Below are 25,667 nucleotides of genomic sequence, written 5' to 3' on the forward strand. Positions count from 1 at the left end.
ACCAAAAATATCTAAATAAAGGGATAGCAGGGCATAAAAGTAACACGGGCCAAGCGCTAAATGCAAGTAACATCTGCGCTGCAAGTATATGAAACAGTGTCACTCACTATTTTTATGAATTCTAACAACATGAACGGGACAGTTGTTGGGCCAGTGCTGCATTGTCATGAAAGTTTAAGCCTTGACAAGTTATACTCAAGTACAAAAAGACGCCAAAGGGAATTAATTTTGTTACTTGCCCACGCACAGAAAGCAGAGTCTCAGACAACTGAGCTCTCTTTCATGTTTTTACAAATTCACACAAAATTATCTAAAATTTTTTTAGCAGTATCCTAGTAAACATAGTCAGTTATGTTTTAAGTGAACGTAAAGAGTTGAGAAAGTAAACACTTTACAGTTTAATTATTTTAGATAAGTGACAGCTGCCTAATATTCCTGCTGCTGTCTGTTTTTAATGTTAATCAAACAACAAAGAAAAAAAATCACTCACTGCTCTAGACGGAATAACTTCTGTAAATTTAATAAGGATGAATTAATAAGGATGTTTAATTTATACAGTGAATTCTATGCAGTTATTTTACATTTGCTTACTTTATTACATTTCTGTTCCTGAAAACTACTGTCAGACCTGAAAAGCACTGTTTATTTCATTTGTATTTATTTATGCTTTTGCTTTGCTTTTTGATTATTTGTTTTTATACTACTACTGACTGTTTACTTGTCTTTAATAATGTTTTAAATGTATATTAGTTAGGCTAGTAAGCTGTGGTATTGAAATTGGAATAGAGAATGCATTTAATTGGAAGTGCCTGTTTTTGCAAAAACAGTTTCATAGTCGGTAAAAATATATATTTTCTCAAGTCACCGGCCATTGGCAGGTGTGGCATAAAGTTTTTTGCCCTGGATATAAGTCTCAGGTGTTAAAAGTGTTAAGATTCTGGGCCGATAGCCTATATAATTTTCACGATGCACCAAAAATACCCCGTCCATAATCCTCAAAATACTACAGTCTGCTTCGTTTACCTCGTTTCATCTCAGACAGACCTTGATAACCTTGCTGGTGTGTTTAAGTCATAAACAAATCATCAATAACGATTAGCGCTGAGGTAATAAGACTCATGAAAAAACGTGGGCACTTCATTAATCATAGGCTACTGCTAAATCTGCGCGGGGCAGGATCACATTTCCATAAATGATCCTACAAATCCATAAATTACTGTATGTATCTTACACAATGCATCACAGTCATCTCGATTAAAAGGAAGTATATGGCATAGGCTAACCAACCTCAAGCAACCCGACTACGAGATATCTATCTATCAAAATTCATCAGTCTAAGCACCCCGGAGCAATGAAGTCTGCACGTGCATTCATATGTGGGTCACGGGTCCACGTGTGAGCATCATGCAGGAGGGTGTATGCTATAGGTGAGACCACCAGAGAGCAGATATATGTGGACATCTCCGCAATCCCTGAAATACCAGTACAGTGGAGAGGGGGAGAAGAAGGGAAGAGGGCCAGCCCGGTCTAGCGAATGAGAAAATAGAGAAGTGGGGAGTCCGACGGTGAATTTTACGTCAAGCTTGAGATGTGGGCGTGAAGCAGGGAGAGAGAAAAAACACACACGAGGCATTACCACCTTCTCTTAACAGCGTGCACCATTTCACTTCTCTGCGCCTCGCCGACAGCGGGAAAAACCCAGAGTTTCTGAAGATCTGCAAGAACTAAACAGCGATGTTCAGCGCGCAGATTTCACAATCTTTTCCCCTCACAACAATCTAAAATTGTATATACTCCAATGGTTTTTCTGGACGTAGGATGGGATTAACTTTGTCTGGAAGATATATTTCATTGTTTCTTGCTGTTCAAATAGGTAAGTAGATTATTTCTGTCGTAGTGTATTTTGGGTTGGGCTGATTTTTCCTTTTTAATCTTGATTTTTTTTCATAGATAACGTGACACTTCCAATTCGTAGTTAAGGCTATTAAAGGGTGCCTACATTTCGTTATATGCCTATTGGTTGTATATTTGTAGAGTGTATGTTGGTGGATATTTTAATTGCAGTGCTACTGTCCCGACTGCGATTTAAAGGCTTGCCACTGGCAAGAGATCTGGGTCTTGTATTTTAAATGCATGACATTGAGGTAATATTGCATTGACTCTCCTTTCAATGTTGGGGACTGTTCCGAGAAATAAAGCCCTGTAAATCGTATTGGAGCAAGTTGGTGAAAGTATGGGACCGCCCGATCCTCTCCGTAATGAATTATTCAAACCAATATTGAAAAATAATTCGAAAAAACCTCCCCCAAAAAAACAGATTAACAGATTTAACTTGCAAAGGCTAAGTTTCATAGATGCATCATGCGTTTTATATCGTCCCATGTGTCTCTTTACAAATTACACAAGCACACAATATCATTTAATTATAATTTCGCGAAAATTAGTTGGTGTGCAATTGTTGTTTTATAATTTAGCCTAAATAAGAATGCAGGACATGTTCTTGTAATATTGTGCGTTTTTAAATGTATTTCTTGTTAGTGTTCTTGCAGGACTCTGCGATGAAAATAATGTGCATTAGGATGAAATCAGTAGCGATGTAATTTTTTTGTGAAAAGCTGGTACCGTTACCTAGTTGAACTACATTAATTTGCCATAAACCCCCTCCTGACTTCATTGAACCGATTATGCTTGACACTGACAGGGTCTGGTAAAGTGGTCGTGACTCGTGACCACTAGTACAGTAGGATAGGTGAGTCTATATTAGATGCTCAGTTGTTTCTAAATATAGATCATCGTGCCTACAACGAAATGGTTTAATAATTCACTGTTTGTTCGCAGTGCTGTCTTTTGTGACTGTTAATTCCAGTAAAGCAAACAAAGACATCGAGATTTTAAATATGAAATCATGCATCCCATTAATAAACGGTTTTACATAGCCATCTGTATGAGCATCTTTGTATTCGCATCATCATATCCGCCATGTTGAGGTCTGAATATTTCAATTATTTTGATAAAAAATATTAGGATGCACGATACCATATATCAATGCAGCGCATTTACGCATTTTTCTCGGTTTGGTATTTTGTAGGAATATGGTTGTAATGTTGAATATACACGCTTCGTGTTGAAGAAAAGGGCGATCTGTCCGCGATATCACAGTTATAGCTTGATATTTCGTTATGTAAGCTTTCATCTGTGCGGCATTACTCAGTAACACATTTAATCCACTAGGTCTGAAATCAATATTATCCTTAATTTAATATAATCATCTTAAGTGTGCAATATTTTGTGTCATTGTTGGATGCGTTTTTTTATTCTGTGGGCGAGAATGTACGAAACGACTGTGCTTCATCTGCATAGCACCAGCCAGAGACTATTTGCAGTTTACGAAAAATTAGATACAGAATAACAACCATGATTGCATCTTTATTTTATTTTCGTTTGGTATTTATCGTATTGATTGTAGAATATGAATGCATATAACCAATAGCCTATTAAAAAATGTATATGACATGTAATGCCCATAATTCACATACAACGTATAACAAAATTGTTGGGACATAGGCCTATCATATAATAACTGTAAAATAATTTAGGTAGACTATACATGCATATAATAGAATACATGGAAATATAGCATGCACTGTATTTAATAATGGATCATATAGCCTGAAATGGATATAATGCAATTTAAGGGCATTGTAGAGAATATTGTGCACTTAAACACTGCATAATGCACATCTTATTACTGTAGTGTATCGACGCAGAATATGTAGGCTACTGCATACCATTTAGGGACATATATATATGCAAAGTAGGCTATTTGATATAATATAGGGACATGTAGGTATGTGTGTGTGTGAGTGTGTGTGTGCTATACTGTGGTTAATGGGCAGAGGCACGGCCTGATTTGGACAGTGCAACAACTTAATTAATTCAAGATCTCGTTGTTTAACGAGCCCGAGAAACCACTGGCGTTTATGGTTCGTTAAGCAAAGGGATCTGGTCAATTGATCAGGTTGTGACTTTCCGGTCCAACATAAAGATCGAAATGAAGTGGGAAGGAAAGCATCCGTGTCCAAATCTTCTCATTTTCCCCCTAATAGATCTGTCATCAAAAAACAGACTCTTTTTGTAGATGTGTAAAAAAAAGGGGAGGGGGAGTACAAATCACTCAGAATGAAAATCTCACCTCACACAAGCCCACACACACCCCACCCTCATGTACACCATTACATCATCGTTTGTCCACGCGCGCCACCCTCATGCTCAACACACATATTATTCTAGTGAACACACACACACACACACACACACACTGACAGATGAGCGGAGAACAAAAAATACAACAGCTAATAATTAAAAATCCTGAACGAGCACAGCCTGAGTGTATCGCAACAAATTCAATTCTACAAAATATGAACGCTATTCTGGAAGAGTCAGATGATATAAGTTAACGGGTTTTTTATCGTTGTTTTTTTTTTTTTTTACATTTATTTTATTTAAATAGGCTACATTAAATCATTACATTAATCCTTTCTCGTTTTCCAGCCTATCTGCTGCAGGCAGTTCGAGCGGCTGGGAAATGTGAAACAGTGTTCAGAGGTTTCTCCAACTGCCTGCTTCAACTAGGAGACAACATGGCCAACTATCCACAGGAGCTGGACGAGCAGGAAAACCTTAAGACCATCTGCACGTAAGGGAACCACACACACACACACACACACACACAACAGATGAAATATACTGGTGTGAGGGTGGGGAGAGAGAGGGAACAGGGGCCAGATGGCACAAGGGGCCCTTGTTTAATTCGACAGCAGAAATAGAGCCGTGCAGCCGCTATATGCGCTATTCACATTTCACCAGTTAATTACAATTAGATGAACCATCTCTACACGCCAAGGCCGAAGGTCAGCATCCATAATTGGATCAGATCTGGCGGTAATGCACGATTATTGTAAGCGATCCGCCCTATAAAACCGGTTCTTTCACAGCCTCGACTGAGAGAATCAAAACGCAACAGTATCTTATTACAGGGACTGGAATTACTCTTCCTTTCTTTCTCCATTTGCCCCCTGAAATTATTGTTTGAACTTCTAAATATAGTATCCAACCCGATTTTAGATAGCATTCAGTTTTTAATCATATTTTCGTATTAAACAATATTAGATAGCTATAAAAAGAGATGTGCAAAGCGGCTCACACTGCAATTGCATTTCCATACACACCAAAGCTCCAGCAAAACATTAAAATGTAACACTATTTTTTTTCTGACTTGAAAGCATTTCCTTTTGGAAATATTATATTTTATTGAACTATATACTGTTCTGTTCTGTTCTGTTCTGCTCTATGCTATTCTATTCTATTCTATTCTATTCTATTCTATTCTATTCTATTCTATTCTATTCTATTCTAATTTAATTGGAGCATGGCTACTTGTGACCGTGCGCATGTCCATTTGTAGATGCAGGTTTTAGAATGAGGGTGTGTGTTCCTCCTGAAATAAATGAATAAGTGATGGACTGGAGGAAGGGGGTGGGGCGCAGGAGGGGAGTTGTGCGTGTGAGAGAGAGAGAGAGAGAGAGAGATGGGGAGGGCACTAGAAGTCACGTGATATGGAGATTTTCCCTTTGGAGCCACATTACAACTCGGGTTTCCCTCGTGCCCTCTCTCCTCCTTCACGTGGCTTCATGAGGACATGCAGTTGCCAGAAGGATTCATGCACAAGACTATATGAATTATATTAGAGCTTCTAATAATTATATAGTAAATTGTAGCTATATTTGTTGGTGCAACTTTCTTTTTAAATAGGCCTACTTTTCAAATGCACACAATCAAAACGTCTGAATAATCATATTAAAATGCATGTGAAATTAATGTAGATTTTCTAATAAAATGCGATGCTTAAATGTTTACTTAATGTTATCTCTGTAGTGCTTTAAATACAAAAGAAAACGGACGTTCCATTTTATTTACAAATCACAAATGCATAAACCGAAATTGAGCGTTTTTTTAAACTGAAAGCAATGCAAATCCAAAAACTACTTTTCATATATGCCACATGATTTATATATAGGCCTATATAAAAAAAAATTTGTTTCACTAATTATGACTTTTATAAACCTAATAATAATAGGAATAATAAAATACTGATAATAGGAAATAATATGTTTAGATTGAATAGCCTAAGCGTGACTCAAATCAGACATGAATAATGATTTTCTTTCTTTTGAAACATTTGACTTGCAGTTACTGGGATGATTTCCACTCATGCGCAACCACTGCTCTGGCAGACTGTCAGGAAGGAGCCACAGATCTGTGGGAGAAGCTGAAAAAAGAGTCCAGAAACCTGGAGTTTCGCGGCAGCTTGTTTGAACTGTGTGCGGCAGGGAACGGCGCGAGCAGATCTGCGGTTCCGTTCTGCATGACGCTCGTCCTGAGCGCGCTCTCGGCGCTCGTCACGTGGATGCAGTTTTAACCCACGGGAACAGAAGAGAGGGCGAAAAAAACAAGAAGAGAAGAGAGAGAGAGAGAGAGAGAGAGAGAGAGAGAGAGAGAGAGAGAGAGAAGGAAGACACAAGACAAACCATCAACACAAGAATAAAAGAAGAAGAAGAAGAATTAATGACGATCAAAATTCATCCTCACCCAAATGGATTTATATGCTTATTTCATCTGGAGAACAAGACGTTTTTTTGCAAGAGACAATGGCAAGAAGAAGTCTTCTGGGAATGCTCAAGCACATTTGCCTGACTCTGGGTCGATTACATGAAATATTTATCAGATATTGAGTTTCGGCCTGAATTTCTGAAAGCGTAGTATTTTATAACATTATCGTCTGTTATGAATGAATTATTATTATTACTGTAGGCTTTTCACATTCTCAACGGCCATCATATAGAAAGATATATTAGGAATATTCTCTCATCAGTTTGTTTTATATGCTCTTTGTCAATATTTAGTTTTCATTTATCAAATTTATTTTAGTCAAGCCAAGTATATGGATGTGTTGATGGCTGGGGTAAGATGAACCACCAATACAGACAAATATAGGGAGCTATAAATAATACTACTACTACTAATAATAATAATAATAGTAAATAAACCTCAGGAATGACTACAGGCATATATTTAATGGAATACACGAGAACAGAGAAATAATATATTTAAAATATTTATTAAAGATCAAATAAGTGTCAAATGTAGCCATGAAAAGGCTGTGAGGTGAGTTGACTGTTGCCGTTCCCCTCCAAAAATGTTATTCTATTCCATTCAAAGAATATTTGTCTCTTTTTATGTAGGAAACATAACAGTATAAAGGCGACACTTTACATTACAGTGTCCATGTTGCATATAACAATGTGTAACATAAAAGCAGCTCGAGAAAATAAGTACAGTACATCAAGTACACGTGGTTCATAACTATATGATACAGTAATTACACTAGGTCTGTATTTCTCCCGACAGTATCGTAGCACGAAAATATCTGGACCTTGACATTAATAGTTGGATGAAGTGGATTTTGCTAGCTTTATTTGATGTTGCCAAGGCATAGACCACGTTTCACTGCCTTCAGAAGATGTTTGTTCGTTGTTTGTTCGTTTCTGGGGATGTTGCATATGAAATACCTGAATATTCAAAACCATACAAAAAAATAAGAGATGTATGTGAAATGAAAAGAGAGATACTTTAACAGAAAAAGATTGATTATACAGGTATATAAAATAGACTGCTAAAAAGAAGTATTTAAATAAAAACAGTTACTGTTTGAAAGAGATTTGTGTTGTTTTTATTGGTGTAGGAACCTGATTGCAACCCTTATGAAATATCTTTTATATCTAATTTAGCCTATATATCTGCATCAGTTAATGAGGAGCAATAATTAATAATGGCCAGAACCGATAGGTGCACATAAAGGACTCCGTTTCTCTTCCAGCGCCTCGAACGCACGTGAACGCGCACGTGAAGACGTATTGTTTCATTATTAATAAGGTGGCAGAGAGAGTCATTTCATATTGATTCTCCCGCGCTCAGCATATAAGGCGCTTGTCTGAACGAAAACAACCACCAGATTGAAAAATAGTAGTCGAGGGAATTCTTGAGAATTTATTCTGAAAACACAAGAAACATTAGTCTATTAGCCTACCTTTTCAAGAGTCGACTGCCTTTTCCTATAAGTCAGTGACAAATAAAGATGTCGACGTGACAAACAAAAGAGAAGTAATTTAGCAATTTAAAATACACACACGCATATATATATATATATATATATATATATATATATATATATATATATATATATATATATATATATATGTGTGTGTGTGTGTGTGTGTGTGTATATATATATATATATATATATATATATATATATAGCTATATATTACCTTGCACGTGAGTGTACACATACATTTTGGCAAGGCAATACATAAATAAATTAATATAATATGTTTTTAAGTCATGAATATCAAGACGTTTTTTAAAGTAGCCTAACATTTTTTTTTTTAAATAAAGAGATCACATTTATGTGTAATTCACACAATGACTTTGACAAAGTCTAAATGTGTCATTTTTGTTTAATGGTTTTCTCATGATATCAAACACAGCCCGAATGTTACGCCTCAGTACTCGATTTCGAAGATTAGCGCTCAAATTCGATTTTTGTTTTGGCATTTTACTGCACCAAAGACTTTTTGACTCCACACAAATATTTTTAAATGTAGGCTATTTTTGAATATTTTTTGCACATAAAATGCACACAAATATCCAAACCAACATTAAACATAGGAATTTATAATAAAAAAAAAATGAAGTATAGCCCTACAAAAGGAAGACAATATTTTTATCTTAAAAAAATAAGAGAAAAACAAGCACTGGTATATTTCTAAATGCATTAAAGCGACTTTGATATGATAAATAAAATAGGGGTGTTCTGTTTTCGCTTATTTATTTAGTAGGCTACAGCTTTTCTAAAAATCAATATAAATCAGACCTTGTACGAAAACAACTCTATTTGATAGATTGAGAAATACAGCATCTTATGTGGAGCAGTGGTGAAGTGAGCGCTAGTGTTCTCCCTGCGGGGGTGAGACTGCATGAATGGGACTGGAATCCTGGAACGCGCTTTTATTGCTCCTTTTTGAGTTTGAAAATGAGATTGGATTTCATTCTGTCCCTGGAAGGGGATGACGACTACATTTGTAATCTCATTAAAATGCATGTTATTCTGTTGCTGGCACTGAATATATTATCATCCACAGATCTTGTGTAGTGAAGAGATTTTTTTTTTTTTTTTTTAAATTTCGCAACACTCATTGGAACATTTCCTAACCACACAAAACGAGGAGGCAAAAAATCTATCTATCTATCTATCTATCTATCTATCTATCTATCTATCTATCTATCTATCTATCTATCTATCTATCTATCTATCTATCTATCTATCTATCTATCATTATGCACTTTAGAGCTTGTATCCTTCCACAATAGTCAGATGTCTTTCATGAGAGGTCACTATATAATGATATTAAGTTCCACTAGCAAATAAATGAAGAAATCAGATTATTGCTGACTGAACACTTTTTAATAGCATGCATGCCTCACCATCTCACCTCACGCAGAGCAGCTCAGTAAAGGGTCTTCAGGAAAAGCGGGTTCATTGAATGGCGTGTATGTCCAAACCGGCTATTTCGTCACACCTGGGAAACAAACACATTGCCTAATGTTATTACAAGAGCTGGGTAATCCAACATTACCTATTAGTGCCAGCCAATAATAAATGCAATGAACTGTAGAGTTTCGGCAGGACAATATTTCAATAATGGACCTCAAAAAGGTCAACTAAACTCGAACATCATAGAAATATGTTTGGTCTTTTTTAGTGATGAAAGTCCTGTTGAACTGGGATAAATTATGTTTATTTATTGCTGTCTCAATGCATGCGTCAATTTTACATAGTTTGGTGAAGATTGATGGGTTAACTCTCAGACTCAAATGATGAGCTTGTATAATGCACCACATGCATCCCAACCTTAATGGGACAAAATTGGATTGTGTAGGGGTGAAAATTGAATTAGGGAGCATATCAGCTATAGGGACAACTTGAGCACATTGTTCTCTTTTCTGGATGATGGTGAAAATTTGTTCATCAAGGAGCAATTGCATAAACATGAGTTTCACCTCATCTTTTCATTTCTGCCAAAATGTCCTCAAAATCATAGATTGGCAACAGTGCTTATTGCTTTCTGCTTTTCTATTTGTGAAGTCTTTACCGGTATTATGAGTAAGCTGCTTCTTTATGGTAACATTCAAAGGTGAGCTATTTGACATGATTTATCCCGTCATTATTGGCAGAATTCATCAACTATCAGATGTGACTGCAGGAAAATTGGTCCCAGACAGGACTTCACCGCATTTATTTCCTCCTCTGTTCTTCCTTCTCATATATATTAAGCCATAAAAGCTATAGGACCTCAGGCAGAAAAGAATCATTTAGCAAATAGCAATTTCTCAAGACTTTCAATTCCTTGTTAAATCAAAGCATCAATCTTTAACACTTGCCAATGTTCTACAAAGGACGAGTCAGTGTCCTGCAGTGGCTGCAAAGAAAAATGATTTTTCAGAGGTTATGGTGATGGATATTGGCAGATTGTACAAACTAGAGGGGAAAAATGTACTGACGTATGTTTGATCAATATGAAACTTTTTTTTCCTGTTTGTCAAACATTTATTAATTATGGCCATCCAGAGACATTTGGTTGTGTTGCAACTTATGACTGAATCAAAGTGTACCATAATTAATGATTATGGTTCCTTTTGCATAACCAAGATTCAATGAACTGCAAAACAAAGCACAGCTCGCAGAAAAGAAATGAAATCAGTCTGTGTCAAACTCAATAGTATGGTGGTAACTCCAACACAAGGACTAGTTTTAGAAACAGAAACTAAATAGTCCAGAATAGCATGACTGCAAACATTTAAATAAGAAGTTAATATTGACTAACATTTGGTCTGTTTTTTTTTTTTGCTCAATCAATGAAAATAGTTTCAAACAAACCTACAACACACTGTTGCAACACATAGCAACATAGTGGTGTTTTGGTCCTGAATGATTTGGGTTTTAGAATAAATAGTATGATTGAATGAGTTATTGACTCACACATTAAGACAATCAATTGATTCATTCATGATTTTTCTTGAGTTTTTAATGAATCGGTTGAGATATTGATCCAACTCAGTCATAAAGACATGCAATTGTTGCTTTCCTGAATAAGCATTTTTTAACAAATTGGTTGAATAAATTATTCAGTGACTCATAAAGAGAGTTCCTTGTTTTGTTTTCTAATAAATCAATGTTTTTGAATGAACAGGCTGAATGAATGATTCAGTCACACACAAGGACAGTCTCTTTATTTGTTCATGAATGAATCAGCAGTTTGTATGAATCAGTTGAGAGAATGATCCAATGATTCACTTATAAATACAGTCAAATGTTTAATTTTCGAATGAATCAGTGCTTTTGAACACATCAGTTGAATAAATGATTCAATGGCTCACTCATAAAGAAAATCACTTGATTAATTTCTGAACATATCAGCAGTTTTTTTGATCAAATCGGTTGAGAGTATGGTCTAATGACTCACTTATGAAGACAGTCAAATATTTTGTTGCTGAATAAATCAGTGTTTTTGAACAGTTGAATGAATGATTCAGTGATTCAGCTGCATCAGAAATCTCATACTCTCGAGTAGGTACTTATTTTGAATAAGTAATTACTTCACGACCACTAAAAAGTATGTTCTTATATAGTATGAATGTGTGTAGTATGAATGCGATCTGGTCGTACTACATTTGTCATGTTGTCATTATCATGTGACCATCATGCACACTTCAGAATCTCACCGGAAGAAGTAGGTCATCCTGGTTTGTTTTGAGAACTGTGAATTCAGCCATACTTCTTTTGTCACATACTGTTTTTTGCCAACTATATAGCAGGGAAGTATGTGGTTTCGGATGCAGCCACTTTGAACGATTGTTTGAGTGACTTGTTGACTTGTTGCCACCTACTGGCGAAACGATGTAAACCTGCAGAAAGACTCACTGGAAAATCCCCACTAAAGCACAGACTGACAGCCTTCTAACTGCACTCTTTGAATGTTCATTGGCGAATCAAGGACTGAAAATAACTCTAGAATACTGACTCTTTAAATATGTATGAGGCATATAGGGTGCATAGATGATAGATCTACAATCCTCAAATCTCATCATGAAGAACCGAATACAGAATTTGAATGTCTCCATTAATACTGAATTTCTGAACTGAAGAATCTTCATATACACTTTGCGGTGAAGCCTAAAACACAGATAGACTGTCTCATCTGCTGTGAAATAAACCTGGAGTTCTGGGCCTCTGGGTAACATCAAGCCTGTCTGCGTTTGGAGGATCAACCCAGCATTATTTGGTATCCTTTCAAGTCTTCTATGGGCAGCAAATATAAAATAATATTGGCTTGGTTTCACAGTAAAGAACAGCTTAACTGCACCCATACCATATTTCTGAGCTGACGGTGCCCACACAATTCACATGCAAGAAGGAGGAAAAAGCAAACATATTTAAAGAACGATAAAGTAGAGGGTCAAACAGAGAGTATTGAAGGTGAAACTGAGAGATGATTATGTGTAAGGAAGAGGAGGGGTGAAAAAAGACAGGATTGAAAAGAAACACAAGGAAGAAAAGATGACTGATAGATAGCTTCTTAGAGAAAGTGAAAGACGTAAATAGAGAGAAATGGAGACAACAGAAGGAAGGAGGAGAATTAATGACTTGTTGCAAAAGGAGAGAGAGAGACTGCGACAGAAGAGAGAATGAACAGAAGAAAGACAGATAAAGAGAGGAGGTCAGACTAATTGCCTCAGTCCTGGATTTGTGCCTGTCAGATGCCGTGCACTGACATTGAAATTGATTTCTTTTCTGCCATGGATCACCTGCGCTGCTGGAGAGAGATCACAGACTTGCTTCAGCTCCAGGAGCCACTGCTTCAGGAGCTGCTGGTTTAGGCAACACGGGGTCAGATCTGCTGCCCTTCAAATGTGTACGAGGATGTATCTATCTATCTATCTATCTATGTATCTATCTATCTATCTATCTATCTATCTATCTATCTATCTATCTATCTATCTATCTATCTATCTATCTATCTGTCTGTCTGGGGTGCATTTCCCAAACACATCGTTAGTCAACTATGGTCGCAAGTTCCGTCGTTATCAGCAGAGTTCAACGAGTCTGTGTTTCCCGAAACCATCATTCCAACGAACATTCGCAAACAGCATCGCAAAGTTGTGTGTTTGGAACTAAGCAGTTTCTTCTTTGCATGACATGTGGACTCAATAAATCCTTACCTTGAGCCAAATAAGCAAGCTGACATTCAGTACAATCTATATTTTTATTTAGAATATACAAATGTCATTTACGTCTTTTAGTTTGTCAAGAGATTTAAAGCATCGTTTTTGAAGAGTGCGCATGTGCGAACGTGCTCTAGTACATAAGAACGAGCCTATGATTGAATCTGGAAATAAAGCAAAAATAACTGAGGAAAAAAAAGAAATATTCCTCAGATGCCATGTCTGTAAATGATAGCAAAACATCTAGCATTAATGCGATCTCAAACAGATTCATTAAAAGTAGTTATTACTTCACCACCTGAGTTACATCATTAACCAACGTGGTTGAACGACCAATGTTCGACAATACGGTTTCGGGAAACAGTCGTGACTATAGCTAGTTGATTTCTTCAACGATGCTTCATACTATGGTAGTAGATACGCCATTGTTCGGGAAACACACCACAGTCTGTCTAGATTCTAGAATATCCATCTGTCACTCTGTTTCTCTATTTGTAGATAGATAGATAGATAGATAGATAGATAGATAGATAGATAGATAGACTAGGCGCAAGTGTTTTTCAGCCAGACTAAAATCACACAGATGACATCATCTCTTTCACAACTTGTACTCACACATTCCTCTCTCTCTCTCTCTCTCTCTCTCTCTCTCTCTCTCTCTCTCTCTCTCTCTCGCTCCATTTTTCTCCTCCCTCCATTTCTCTCCTCTTTCTACACCATTTTAGAGCGATAACTAGATTTCCTCATGTTTGTTGTTTCTGATATAAAATTCTGTGGCCGTACAGAGAAAAATGTCTTCATCAGGTTCTATCAGATGTGAAGCAGACTTCCCTTGATAAGAAGACTGTAGCTGCTGCTGGAGAGAGTCTAAAAATACCTGTCCTAAATTATCAAAACCCAAACGGAAACACAGAAGCACTGAGTAGAGCTCGTCTAAAGCTGACATCCGCCAAAATGAGCTGCAATCTATGATGTTTGCTGTTTCTCGCTTGTAAAAGACAAATTATGAGAAATCATTTTCACCAGGCTTGGATCCCGTTAAATTTTAAGTAATAAATGCTGAATACTTTACTATTTAGTAAATGTCTGTCCCCAATGTTGAGTTGAAATACATCATCTACTGTTTGGCCCTGTTTACACCTGGTATTATGCGTTTTGGTCGATAAGATCACAAGTAGACGAGGGAGACACATAACCGTTACACAGTCTCTTTTATCCACTTTCAACCACTTCTGTCCTGATTTCATCAAAGGGAGGGTCTATGGGCAGGGACATGTATCGGTATTTTTCGATCTAATGGACAAAATAGGCTTGCACAATTTACATATGAACACGCTCGGAGACGACTGAAAAACATACAGAGAGCATCAGCTTTAGTTTCTGCTCTGACAGCTGCAAGTTCAGCCGAACACTGTGAGTGTGTGTTAGAAATCAGGAATGGAGAGAGAACATTGTGCTTATACGTTTTTCATCTTCAAACCAAACTTGGGTCTTAATGCCGACAAAGTTTAAAACCTGTCTGGTCAGCGTGCTTACTTAAAATGTTTACGCATTAGATCAGTAGACGGAGAGTAGTCAGTGTATTGTGGCTGTTTGAACACATTCGACCACATGAGCGATTACACTACGAAATCAATCTGGTCAAATGCGTTTGAGACTACCTCTGGAAGTGGTCGAAAGTGGACAAGCTCAAAACGTTTTACACCCCGTTTACACCTGCATTTAGTGTCGTCCATTTGTGATCTGACCAAAACGCATCTTAATACCGGGTGTAAACAGGGCCTTAGATAAAAATCGAGTTTACAAATCTGTTTAATTAACTGTACAGTCGCATCAAGAGCAAAAGGTTAAACACACAGTGCAGTGCCCAGCAAACATAGAACTGAACAAGATTTTGTCATTACGTTATTACAGGGGGAAAATTACAGAACCAATGACAACAAAAATGCATTATTCATGCTGTGATCTACAAGCTTCAATTCTCTGCCAGTCTGGTAAATATCTGAATGCATTTGCATTTCTAAGAGCCCTTGGGAATAAGGAGTATGCCTTTGGTTCCCTTGCCTCGAGGTGCTGTTGAAGCATTGATTTCAAACTATATAACCATGTTTGTTGGAGAATATATTAAGTATCAGTTTAATACCTATTGATGTGCGATAATGCTATATCTGCAATTAGGATAATCAGATGAAAAAACTTAGGCTGCAATGTCAAATCCACTCAAGAATGAACATGAGAAATATTTCATGCAGCATCTGCAAATAACTAATTTTCACAGGTTATATGATGAGCAGGAGCAACAGTGATTATGCCACGGTGAAAAAGACGGCAAATAAAAAATCATAACTGGACGTGCAACATCTGTTCCGAGATACGGGTTTCTTTTTGGCAAACCTGCCAGATTGGACTAGAGCTGAATTTCCATGGCAACCACTTTGTAGACCTCATTGCTTAAATCTGGTTGATTTCCATGCATGCTGGCTGAGACGGCATCTTGTCCTCGCATGCTCCGGACAGTCAGTCAGGCTTCACTACAGCAGAGCACGTGGCTTCAGTCTCCCTGGAGGGAAGCTTGATTTCCATTTCAACAACAAGACTTGCATGACTGAATCATTGTGCAACGATTCAAATACTACTCCCACCATGTGGGGCATTTGATCAAATTTACTTACTTGACTAATCCTGAATTGTGTTCAGTGCAATAGGACTCTCCCTCTGTTTCATGAATTTCAAATACTATATGTTCAAATACTATTATGTTTATTTTAATCACATTTAATGAACCATACTATTCCCACCATTTGAATCCTGTTCAAGGATTCAAATGCAACTTGAATCAAGTTGCTATTTGAATCAAGTTTATTAATACAAATTCTACTACTGTTATTTTAAGTTCATTGATTCAAATAGCATTCCCAATATTTGAATCATGTTCAAAAGATCCCAAATCTCCTTATTTGAATCAAGTTCAATGATTAAAATTGTATCACCCATATTTTAATCAAAAGGTAGCCTACTTCCCCTTCTTGAATCAAGTTCAATGAATCAAAACCCATTTTCACTTTTTGAGTCAAGTTCAATGATTTAAATTGCATTCACACGATTTGAATCATGATACAATTTCAAAATCTACTTATTTTAATCAAGTTCAATGATTCAAATTGTATTTTCACTTTTTGAGTCAAGTCCAATTATTTAAATAGTGTTGCACACACAGTCTGCGAATCCAACAAAGACAACAATAAATTAGTTTATTTTTCACAGTGTTGAAAGTTGGCAGTGTGACTTCTTCATGTCAAAAAGTAAAAACGCTCTCTAAACGCTCAGTGACGGAGGGACCCTTGCTGTCTCTGCTTTTGGACAAGCACTGCGGGAAGAGAAGCTCCATCTCCCAGAAGATGCTCCTCTCCCAGGCGCAGATCACCTGGGGCCCATGTCTCATGTCTTTGTGGGTGATGAGGCTTTTCCCCTCAGGTACGTTATATTGATTGCATATATATAACATATATATATATATATATGTTTAATCTAGTACTATATATATATATATATATATATATATATATATTATTGGTTTATATTCAACTGTAGCCTGTATAGAATAGAATAGAATAGAATTTCCAGAGGTGGAACTCCACAGTAGAAGCTCCTGTCCCACAGGAAGAACATCACATCCCTGCACTTACACATGCAAGGAGAGTAGGCACCAACAACTCCACCCGAGAGGCCGTAGCTGTACGGAAGTCCTTTAACAGCTACTTTTCCTTGCCGCTGGTGAAGTGCCCTGGCAACCCAACATAGCCTGATGTGCTCACCTGTCATCTCTGCACCCCTTCAACATAAAGGCTCTTTAAAGAGCCACTCACTTATTAAACTCATAAAGAGTAACCCATAAAGATGGCAGCGCGTGAACAACGCGAGGCTCAGCGTCTCTCCAGAATCTGCTATTTAGCGGTTTTTTTATCTACTCTTGACTGGATTATTCATCCCGAATTGCTGTACGTTGCTGACTTACAGCAGACAGGAGCTTCTGGACATTTGGACTCAAAACTCCAATAGTTTTATCGCCGATCTCCGACTCATCCCAGAGATCTCCAAAACATCGGAGGCTGCTCACTCTTCCCGGCCGGGCGGAAGTGCACGCAGACGGCGCCGAGAACGTAAACAAAGGCGGGATAGGCGCGGAGGGCTACGAGCTAGGCTAAAGTTAACACCACACCGGCTCCCTTTACCTAGCATTCTCCTCGCCAATGTCCGTTCTCTGGCAAACAAAATGGATGAAATACGGCTCTCCATCACCAACAACAGACGGATTATGGACTCAAATGTCATGATTTTCACCGAAACATAGCTAAACAACAGCTGCCCGGAAAATGCTATTGAGTTAGCAGGACGCCACACACACCGAGCCGACAGGATAGCAGATGACTCCGGCAAGACCAGAGGTGGAGGTTTGTGCATTTATATCAACAATGCTTGGTGCATGAACTCTGCTACTACCGAGAGTCACTGCTCACCTAATGTGGAGTTTTTAATGGTCAAATGCAGACCTTATTATCTCCCCAGAGAACTTACTTCGATCATACTCACTGCAGTGTATATTCCCCCGGATGCTAATGCTAAGCTGGCTATGAAAGAACTTTATGCAGCTATTAGCAAACACCAGACTAAACACCCTGAGGCTGCTTTTATTGTTGCTGGTGACTTCAACCACTCCAACCTAAAGACAGTCCTCCCCAGATTCCACCAACATGTCTCCTGTCACACCAGAGGGGACAAGACTTTGGACCATGTTTATTCCAATATGTCTGGAGCCTATAAAGCAACACCCCTCCCCCACATTGGACAATCGGACCATCTCTCCCTGTTCCTCGGTACTCACCACTTATCCAACGTGTGAAACCCACTGTGAGGACAATAAAAGTGTGGCCAGAGGGGACAGACGCTGTGCTCCAGGACCGGTTCAAAAATACAGACTGGAATATGTTCATCCACACAGACCTCGACCAGTACGCCACATCTGTACTGGACCACATCTCCACTACTACACACAGTGTCACCACCCAGAAACAGATCACCATGTACCCCAACCAGAAGCCTTGGATGAACCGGGATGTCCGTCTCCTCCAGAAGGCCCGTAATACCGCCTTCAGGTCAGGGGATGCACAGGCCTACAGTACAGCCAGGGCTAAGCTGAAGAGGGGCAAACACCAAACACCACTAAAAATGCCAAACACCACTACAAAGGGAAGGTAGAAGAACACTTCTCCAACTCCAACCCCCGACGTATGTGGCAAGGACTCCAGATCATCACAGACTATAGGACTATCAAACCCTCCCCCGCATCCTCTGATGTCTCCTTCCTCAACGAGCTCAACAACTTTTATGCTCGTTTTGAGCGGGGGAACTCAACAACTGCACCTAAAGCAGAGGTGCCTCCAGACCACCAACCACTGACTCTTTCCCCCACCGATGTAGGAGCGGTGCTGAGCAGGATTAATGTCCACAAGGCTGCAGGTCCTGATGGCATCCCTGGGCGTGTTCTCAGAGCGTGTTCTGTGGAGCTGGCAGGAGTGCTGACGGACATATTCAATCTGTCCTTGGCCCATGCTGTGGTACCGGCCTGCTTCAAATCCACCTCCATCGTTCCGATACCCAAAAACTCCAAACCATCAAGCCTCAACGACTACCACCGGTAGCCCTCACCCCAATCATCACTAAGTGCTTAGAGCAGCTGGTCCTAGCACACCTCAAATCCTGTCTCCCACCCACCCTGGACCCTCACCAATTTGCATACCGTCAGAATAGGAGCACAGAGGATGCAGTCTCCATAGCGCTGCACTCTGTCCTCTCACACCTGAACAATAAAAACACCTATGCCAGAATGCTGTTTATAGACTTCAGTTCAGCGTTCAATACAATCATGCCCTCACAACTCATCAGGAAACTCACGGACCTAGGCATCAGTTCCCTCATGTGCAACTGGTTACTGGACTTCCTGACCAGCCGGCCCCCAACATGTCCGGCTGGATAACCGCTGCTCATCCATCATCACAATGAACACCGGTGTACCACAAGGCTGTGTGATGAGTCCCTTCCTCTACTCCCTCTTCACCCATGACTGCAGACCTGTCGATGGTTCCAATACCATCATTAAGCAGATGACACCACGGTGATCAGCCTCATCAAAGACAGCGACGAGGCCGCTTACAGGGAGGAGGTGGATCGTCTGGCTGAGTGGTGCGACACCAACAACTTGCTGCTTAACACCGAGAAGACCAAGGAGCTCATCGTGGACTTCAGGAGGAATGCTGACCCACATCCACCTATCCACATCAAGGGGACGGCTGTGGAGCGTGTGAACAACTTCAAGTTCCTGGGAGTCCACATCTCCGAGGATCTCACCTGGACGACCAGCTGTTCTAAGCTGGTCAAGAAGGCTCACCAGCGCCTCTTTTTTCTGAGGACTCTGAGGAAGAACCACCTGTCCTCAGACATCCTGGTGAACTTCCACCACTGTACCATTGAGAGCATCCTTACCAACTGTATAACAGTCTGGTACGGGAGCTGCTCTGCCTCGGACCGGAAGGCGTTACAGAGGGTGGTGAAAGCAGCCCAGCGCATCACCGGAGCACCACTACCTTCCATAGAGGACATCTACAGGAAGCGGTATCTGAAAAGGGCTGGGAAAATCATCAAAGACCCCAGTCACCCAGCACACGGACTCTTCACCCTCCTGCCCTCTGGGAGGCGCTACAGGAGCCTCCAGACTAAGACCACCAGGTACCGGAACAGCTTCTTTCCTACAGCTGTCAGACTCCTGAATTCTGCCTCCTGACATCTCACCCACATTAAACTCATGGACTGAACATACACGTACTCACAACCACTCACAATCACCCCATAACTGAACATACACACAATGGACAAAAAAAACAAAAAAAAACAAACAAAACAAACAAAAAAAAAACGGCCGACAGTATCCTCATACACACAAAATAACATGGACTGAACCGTCACTTACAGCCACTTGCACTTTATATCATTACTGTATAATTTATCCATATATATTACACTGATTTTAACTGCACTACTGTAAATACTGTATAGACATCATACTGCACAATACAATACAATAATTATAGTTCTAAGTTGTTTACTAATACTTGTATATTGCATATTTATAGTCTGTTATAGTCTTTCATATTTATAAACATATGTATAATCTGTTCATAGCCTGTACATAGCTTGCACATTCACTACAGTTATAGCTTGTATACTTAAATTTATAGTATATTCATAACATACTTTCATACTGTGTATATTTGTAATATATCTACAATATATCTATTTTTTTTTACATATATATTCTTGCTAAAGCACTTCTGGATGGATGCAAACTGCATTTCGTTGCTTTGTACTTGTGACGTGCAATGACAATAAAGTTGAATTCTATTCTATTCTATTCTATTCTATTCTATTCTTGAAAGATCTGATTCCTGATTAAACATACACATTACATTCACACGTTACATTTGCAATGTCTTTTAATTGTTTGAAACATTTTAAACTGCATAGTTCATACACTAAACAATGATTCATCACTGTAACATCTGAATCAAAACACAAATCATGAACTCAGTTCTTTTTTAGAATAAAACATTTATTTAAACATTAAAGCTGACACTAAGGAACAAATTATATATATAGAATATCTCAAGAATTTATATCTCAGGAAAACTCAGCCCTGTGTAAAGTAGTCAAGAACTTGATTTCAACTTCACTCCTTTTTTCACATTTCTGAGACGTGGTGCCAGACTCAAAAGTAAAAGCTCCTCCTCATCTGCAGACTGATTGAGAACATTCACCAATTGATTCTCAAACTCATTCTGCCCCTTCCTTTTTTCCCCCCTCATTGATCCCTGTGGTGCTGACATAGCTCATGGAGTGCTGGGTGCTGCAGGGACATGGGATACATGAGGTGCTGAGGTATATGGGGACTCCCAGGATACACCAGGAGGGTCAGACAGAGTCTCAGCGGCCAGAACTGCAGGAGTAGACAGGAACCTGAGAGCTACATCAGTCAGGTAAAGGGTAAAGGTTTCTGTTGGGGCACCAAGTGGTGGGGGGCCAGGTGGTGATGACTGAGCAGCCAGGGGTGATGAGGTAACCTGGGGGCTAGTTGATCTCTCTTTGATCTCTCTTCTAGGGATGGGGACATATTGGATGAAGTGGCCCTCTCTTTGACATGAGGCTCCAAGAAACTCATTATGTGGTCTTCTGTTCTGCCCCTGCACCACTCTTCTTCTCCCTCATAGTCTTTCTCTCCTTTATATATCTGTCCCTGAGATTGTTCCATCGCTTTTTACACTCATCCTCTAAATAAGTTGAGAAAATGTGTTATCTTTTTAATAACATATTTGAAAACTATACCTCTACCCCACTTAAGAAAATTTAACAGGTGTAGATCTATTCATGGAGGACACATATCAAAACTATGTTTACACACATTGCCTACCTACAAGCTACCTGACTCTTAAAATACACCTATTTTGAATGTAAATCTGTCTGTCTATGAGACACTCATTCATACCATATGATGTCTTAATTTAAATTACTCTGTATAGGCTGTATAATACATGCTTATTTTGCAATTGCATATTTACTTTGCAGTTCAGGAGGAAAAAAGGGCTTTTAAAACATGCTGCCCGTGCATACGTTCTATGTATAACAGTTCTATCTAATAAAGTATTAGACAGGTCTATTAAACAGATAGTAAACTAATAAACATGGAGAACGCGAGCACTATGTGCTCAGGCTCTGGCGTTCTCAGCGCCATCAAAAATAAAAGGTCTGCCGCCCATATTGCCTACCTTCAACAAGCTTCCTGATTTAAAACACACCTGACATGCCAACTTGAATGGAGATATGTCTCCATGACGCAGCTTTTCTGATGATGTCCCTATACGACCCAAACTTGTATCGTACAGCTCAGGAAATTCCGACACACACAGTACTAGCTGTTCATCCATTTTGATTTCCGTGCTTGTTTGGATGCCCCGTTTCTATTGGCCACGCTGGTAATCGTCACAGAGCTTACGCTAAAACGTCCTCGTGCGGCGCAAGCCATTAAAATGAATGCGTTTCATAGCGCAGTGCCACGCATTCCGCATCCTGTCTGAAGGGGCCATAAGCAGCATGGGCGAACACATCCACTAGCACGGCTGAGTCAATGCGCTAATTTTTAACGATTCCATAAAACAAATGCATCAAACTAACACATCGAATTTACATATATGCCAGTTGTGATGTCATATCACTATTCTTACCTGCAAATCCAACAAAGACAACAATAAATTATTTTCTGTTTCACAGTGTTGAAATAGCTTGCAGTGTGACTTCTTCATGTCAAAAAGTGAAACGCTGTGCAGCTCACCACTGCCCCCTAGCATCACCCGCCAGTATACGCAGGTTTAAGTGATGTTAACATAGACATCTATACTTAATAAATGGTAACCAACAAAACATAATAACAATAAAACATATGATTAACAATACATAAGAGTATTTGAATCTATATCCAAAAAAAAAAAAAAAGTTCCTTGACATTTTACCACAAGTTTAGAAGTGTTATTTCCAGGCTGACCCATTCATGGCTGCAAGACAAAAAGGTAGGTTTTCAGTTTATTTTAACTCTGTGCATGAAATCAGTCATCCCCTGCTTGCCATGGTTTGTTTCTAGAAAAAGGGATCACTCACTAATGCTACATTTTCTGAATTTTGCACTTTTCCATTAATCTGATTATTTCTACCAGCAATGTTATGTAAACAGTTACATCTTAATTAGATGAATCTTACCATGTAACCAGACTTTATAATTACCGGCCACATATTCCAGCCCGATGTAGACGAAATGTCAAAAGCGTCAGTATATGACACCCTAGGATGAGAATGCGTTGCATATTCACTTAGTCTTGTTACCTCTCTCTCTTTTTTTTCGGTTTACTTTACAGGTCCCAGGTCTCAGGTCACAGGTATTTAATCTTTTTCTTTTTCTTCTTCTATCCTTTTTTTCTGCTGTGATAGTCGATTGTCATTAGTTTACTATCCTGTTGTTTATTATAGTCCATGGCCTCCACAGGTTCTGACCACAGGTCTGGAAGTCGATCTCCTTCAGAACTAGATTTCTCCGAACCACTGTCGGTTCTCCCAGTTCATTATAAGTCAACATCTTTGGCTGATGTCTCTGTCTTTTTGGGTAAGTTGATTAAGAGACCTCCGGTCCACTCACAGAATCTCAAATCTCTTCTCCTCCAGAATCAGGTAGGTATGTGGGTAAGTCCTCATTCATTACTGCTGGTTCAAATGGTTCTGCCTCAGGATTCAGCGTGATGGACTTTCCACTTTGTTTAGAATGGGGATGAAATTTACAGCACGGTCATACCCTTCATCATCATCACTGTCTCAGTCTGGGATGGATTGTTGTTCTGGCTCCTTCCTGCTCTTAGCTGTGTGCTTTCTTTTCTGTGTTTGGCATTCTCTTGTGTCCGGCTTTTCCACAGGTAAACTGTCACAGGGCAGCAGGAGGTTCCGGTGTACCACCCGACACCGGACCATCAGGGCTTCTCCTACTTATTACTGTATACACACAATCCTCCCAGTGTGAGCGCAATTTACCTGGCCCTCCTCTTTCACTTAAGTTCCTGAATAAGACTCTGTTGCCAGGCCAAAGTTCAACACCATGGACTTTCTTGTCAAAGTATTTTTTTCCTCTCAATGCCTCTTTCTCAGCAGTCTTTGATGCAATTGGCTTCCTGTATCCGTGTTTGCCAATTTGCCACATAACCTGCATAACTCTGCTATTTCTCATTCGCCTGCAGTTTGAACATGAGATCGATGGGGAGCCGGGGTGAACGCCCGAATAGCAGGTACCAAAACTCTCAGGTAGTGGTGATGGTTCACTTGGAGAAGATAACAGGCTTTGTTCTGGAAATCGTCCCTGTATGTGTGCTTGCGCATAGACAGTGGTTATTTGCCCTGCGTTGAGTCTGATCTTTTGTCTACCCACTCGCACTGTTCCAACAGTCACATTTGAATTCACAGTCTGCAACAGTCTTAGCATTGATCTTGCCTTATTTATTGATATCGAGAAAACTTTGCTTACCCTACCGACAGTACTGGATCGTGGTCCCCGTTTCTCCCACCTGCCGATTATCTCTTCAATGATATTGTAACCAATAATAGGGTTTTCTGCCACGCTAGAATCACTTGCCACGAGCATGGGTACTTGCAGGGTCCCTTCTGTGCCTGTATCGTCACTCAATCGAAAGCTCACTTCCGCCCAGCCATCAAAAGGGATCTCTGTGTGATTGGCAGCCAATCCAGTCAGTGTTCCTGGCCCTAGGAGCTCCTCAATCGGTCTGACGGTGGTATGTGGTAAGTGTCCTTTTCTCCAGCCCGTGTTTATAATACTGGCTTGGGCTCCTGTGTCCCATGAGGCTTCAACTGTGACATCATTGAGCAAGCAGTGGATCAGGCACCTTTTTCCAATAATGTTCAGAAGTCCAGGCGTGTTAAGTGACAGTGACTTGTCAACAGGAGTGATTTCATCTGTGTGAATAATAGGTTGGGTGTTATTTTCTTTACTGCCTTGCTTGCTATGTACAGGTCTGGATGTCTGTAGCACTTCTGAGCTCACTTGGGACCCGAGGAGTGAATGGACTACTGTGGGGTCCAGTTCAGCAGTCCCGTCTTGTTTCCCGATGCCGAGATGTCCATCTTGTCCGCAGCGATAATAGTGCCTGCACTCTTCACCTCTTTGTGTCTCCTGGCATGAACGACAGCCTTTGAGCCTCCTTTCAGTTCATAGTGGACTCGAGGGTGGATGAAACTGTGATCTGGTCGCTTCCATTGTCTCTCTGAACACTTTGGTCATTTCCATGATGTTTGCTCTGAGGTCTTCGCAAAGCTGTTGTCATTCTCTTTGCTTTGTACGTTTCTTCTTGTTATGCAAATGATAATGTCTTTCGCAAATGACTCTTTCTTCTGGCCGTGGGTCTCAATCTCGCCGCTCATATGTCGCAGGCATGTTCTACTTCTTGAACTTCACTTAGTCTGAGAGGTTTTGGAGTCGCTGCTTTCTTTAACTTTGTTTGTCTCTCCAATTCCAGATTAGTGGCTTCACCAATTTTCTCAATCAGCACTTCATCTGCCACTTTAGGATCACTGAGGTATGGTTTGACTTGAAACTTGACTGCATCATTCAG

General features: G+C 39.5%; 1 protein-coding gene across 1 annotated transcript; it reads left to right on the plus strand.

Moving 5' to 3' along the window:
- Positions 1-1,574: 1,574 nt before the first annotated feature.
- On the plus strand, positions 1,575-7,777 carry nrn1a (neuritin 1a). Its single transcript, XM_084103367.1, has 3 exons — positions 1,575-1,873; positions 4,552-4,696; positions 6,250-7,777. The coding sequence occupies exons 1-3, from the start codon at positions 1,819-1,821 to the stop codon at positions 6,476-6,478; spliced, it is 429 nt and encodes a 142-aa protein (XP_083959493.1). The 5' UTR covers positions 1,575-1,818; the 3' UTR covers positions 6,479-7,777.
- Positions 7,778-25,667: the final 17,890 nt, after the last annotated feature.

Source organism: Abramis brama (assembly GCF_963993115.1).
Source record: "Abramis brama genome assembly, chromosome: 24".
NCBI classification, from domain to species: Eukaryota; Metazoa; Chordata; class Actinopteri; order Cypriniformes; family Leuciscidae; genus Abramis; species Abramis brama.

Bases quoted from the DNA above. Each gene is read 5' to 3' on its own strand.
- nrn1a (XM_084103367.1), top strand. From the start codon at position 1,819: ATGGGATTAACTTTGTCTGGAAGATATATTTCATTGTTTCTTGCTGTT. The intron at 1,874-4,551 runs GTAAGTAGATTA...CTCGTTTTCCAG, and splicing joins GTTTCTTGCTGTTCAAATAG to CCTATCTGCTGCAGGCAGTT. The intron at 4,697-6,249 runs GTAAGGGAACCA...TTTGACTTGCAG, and splicing joins AACCTTAAGACCATCTGCAC to TTACTGGGATGATTTCCACT.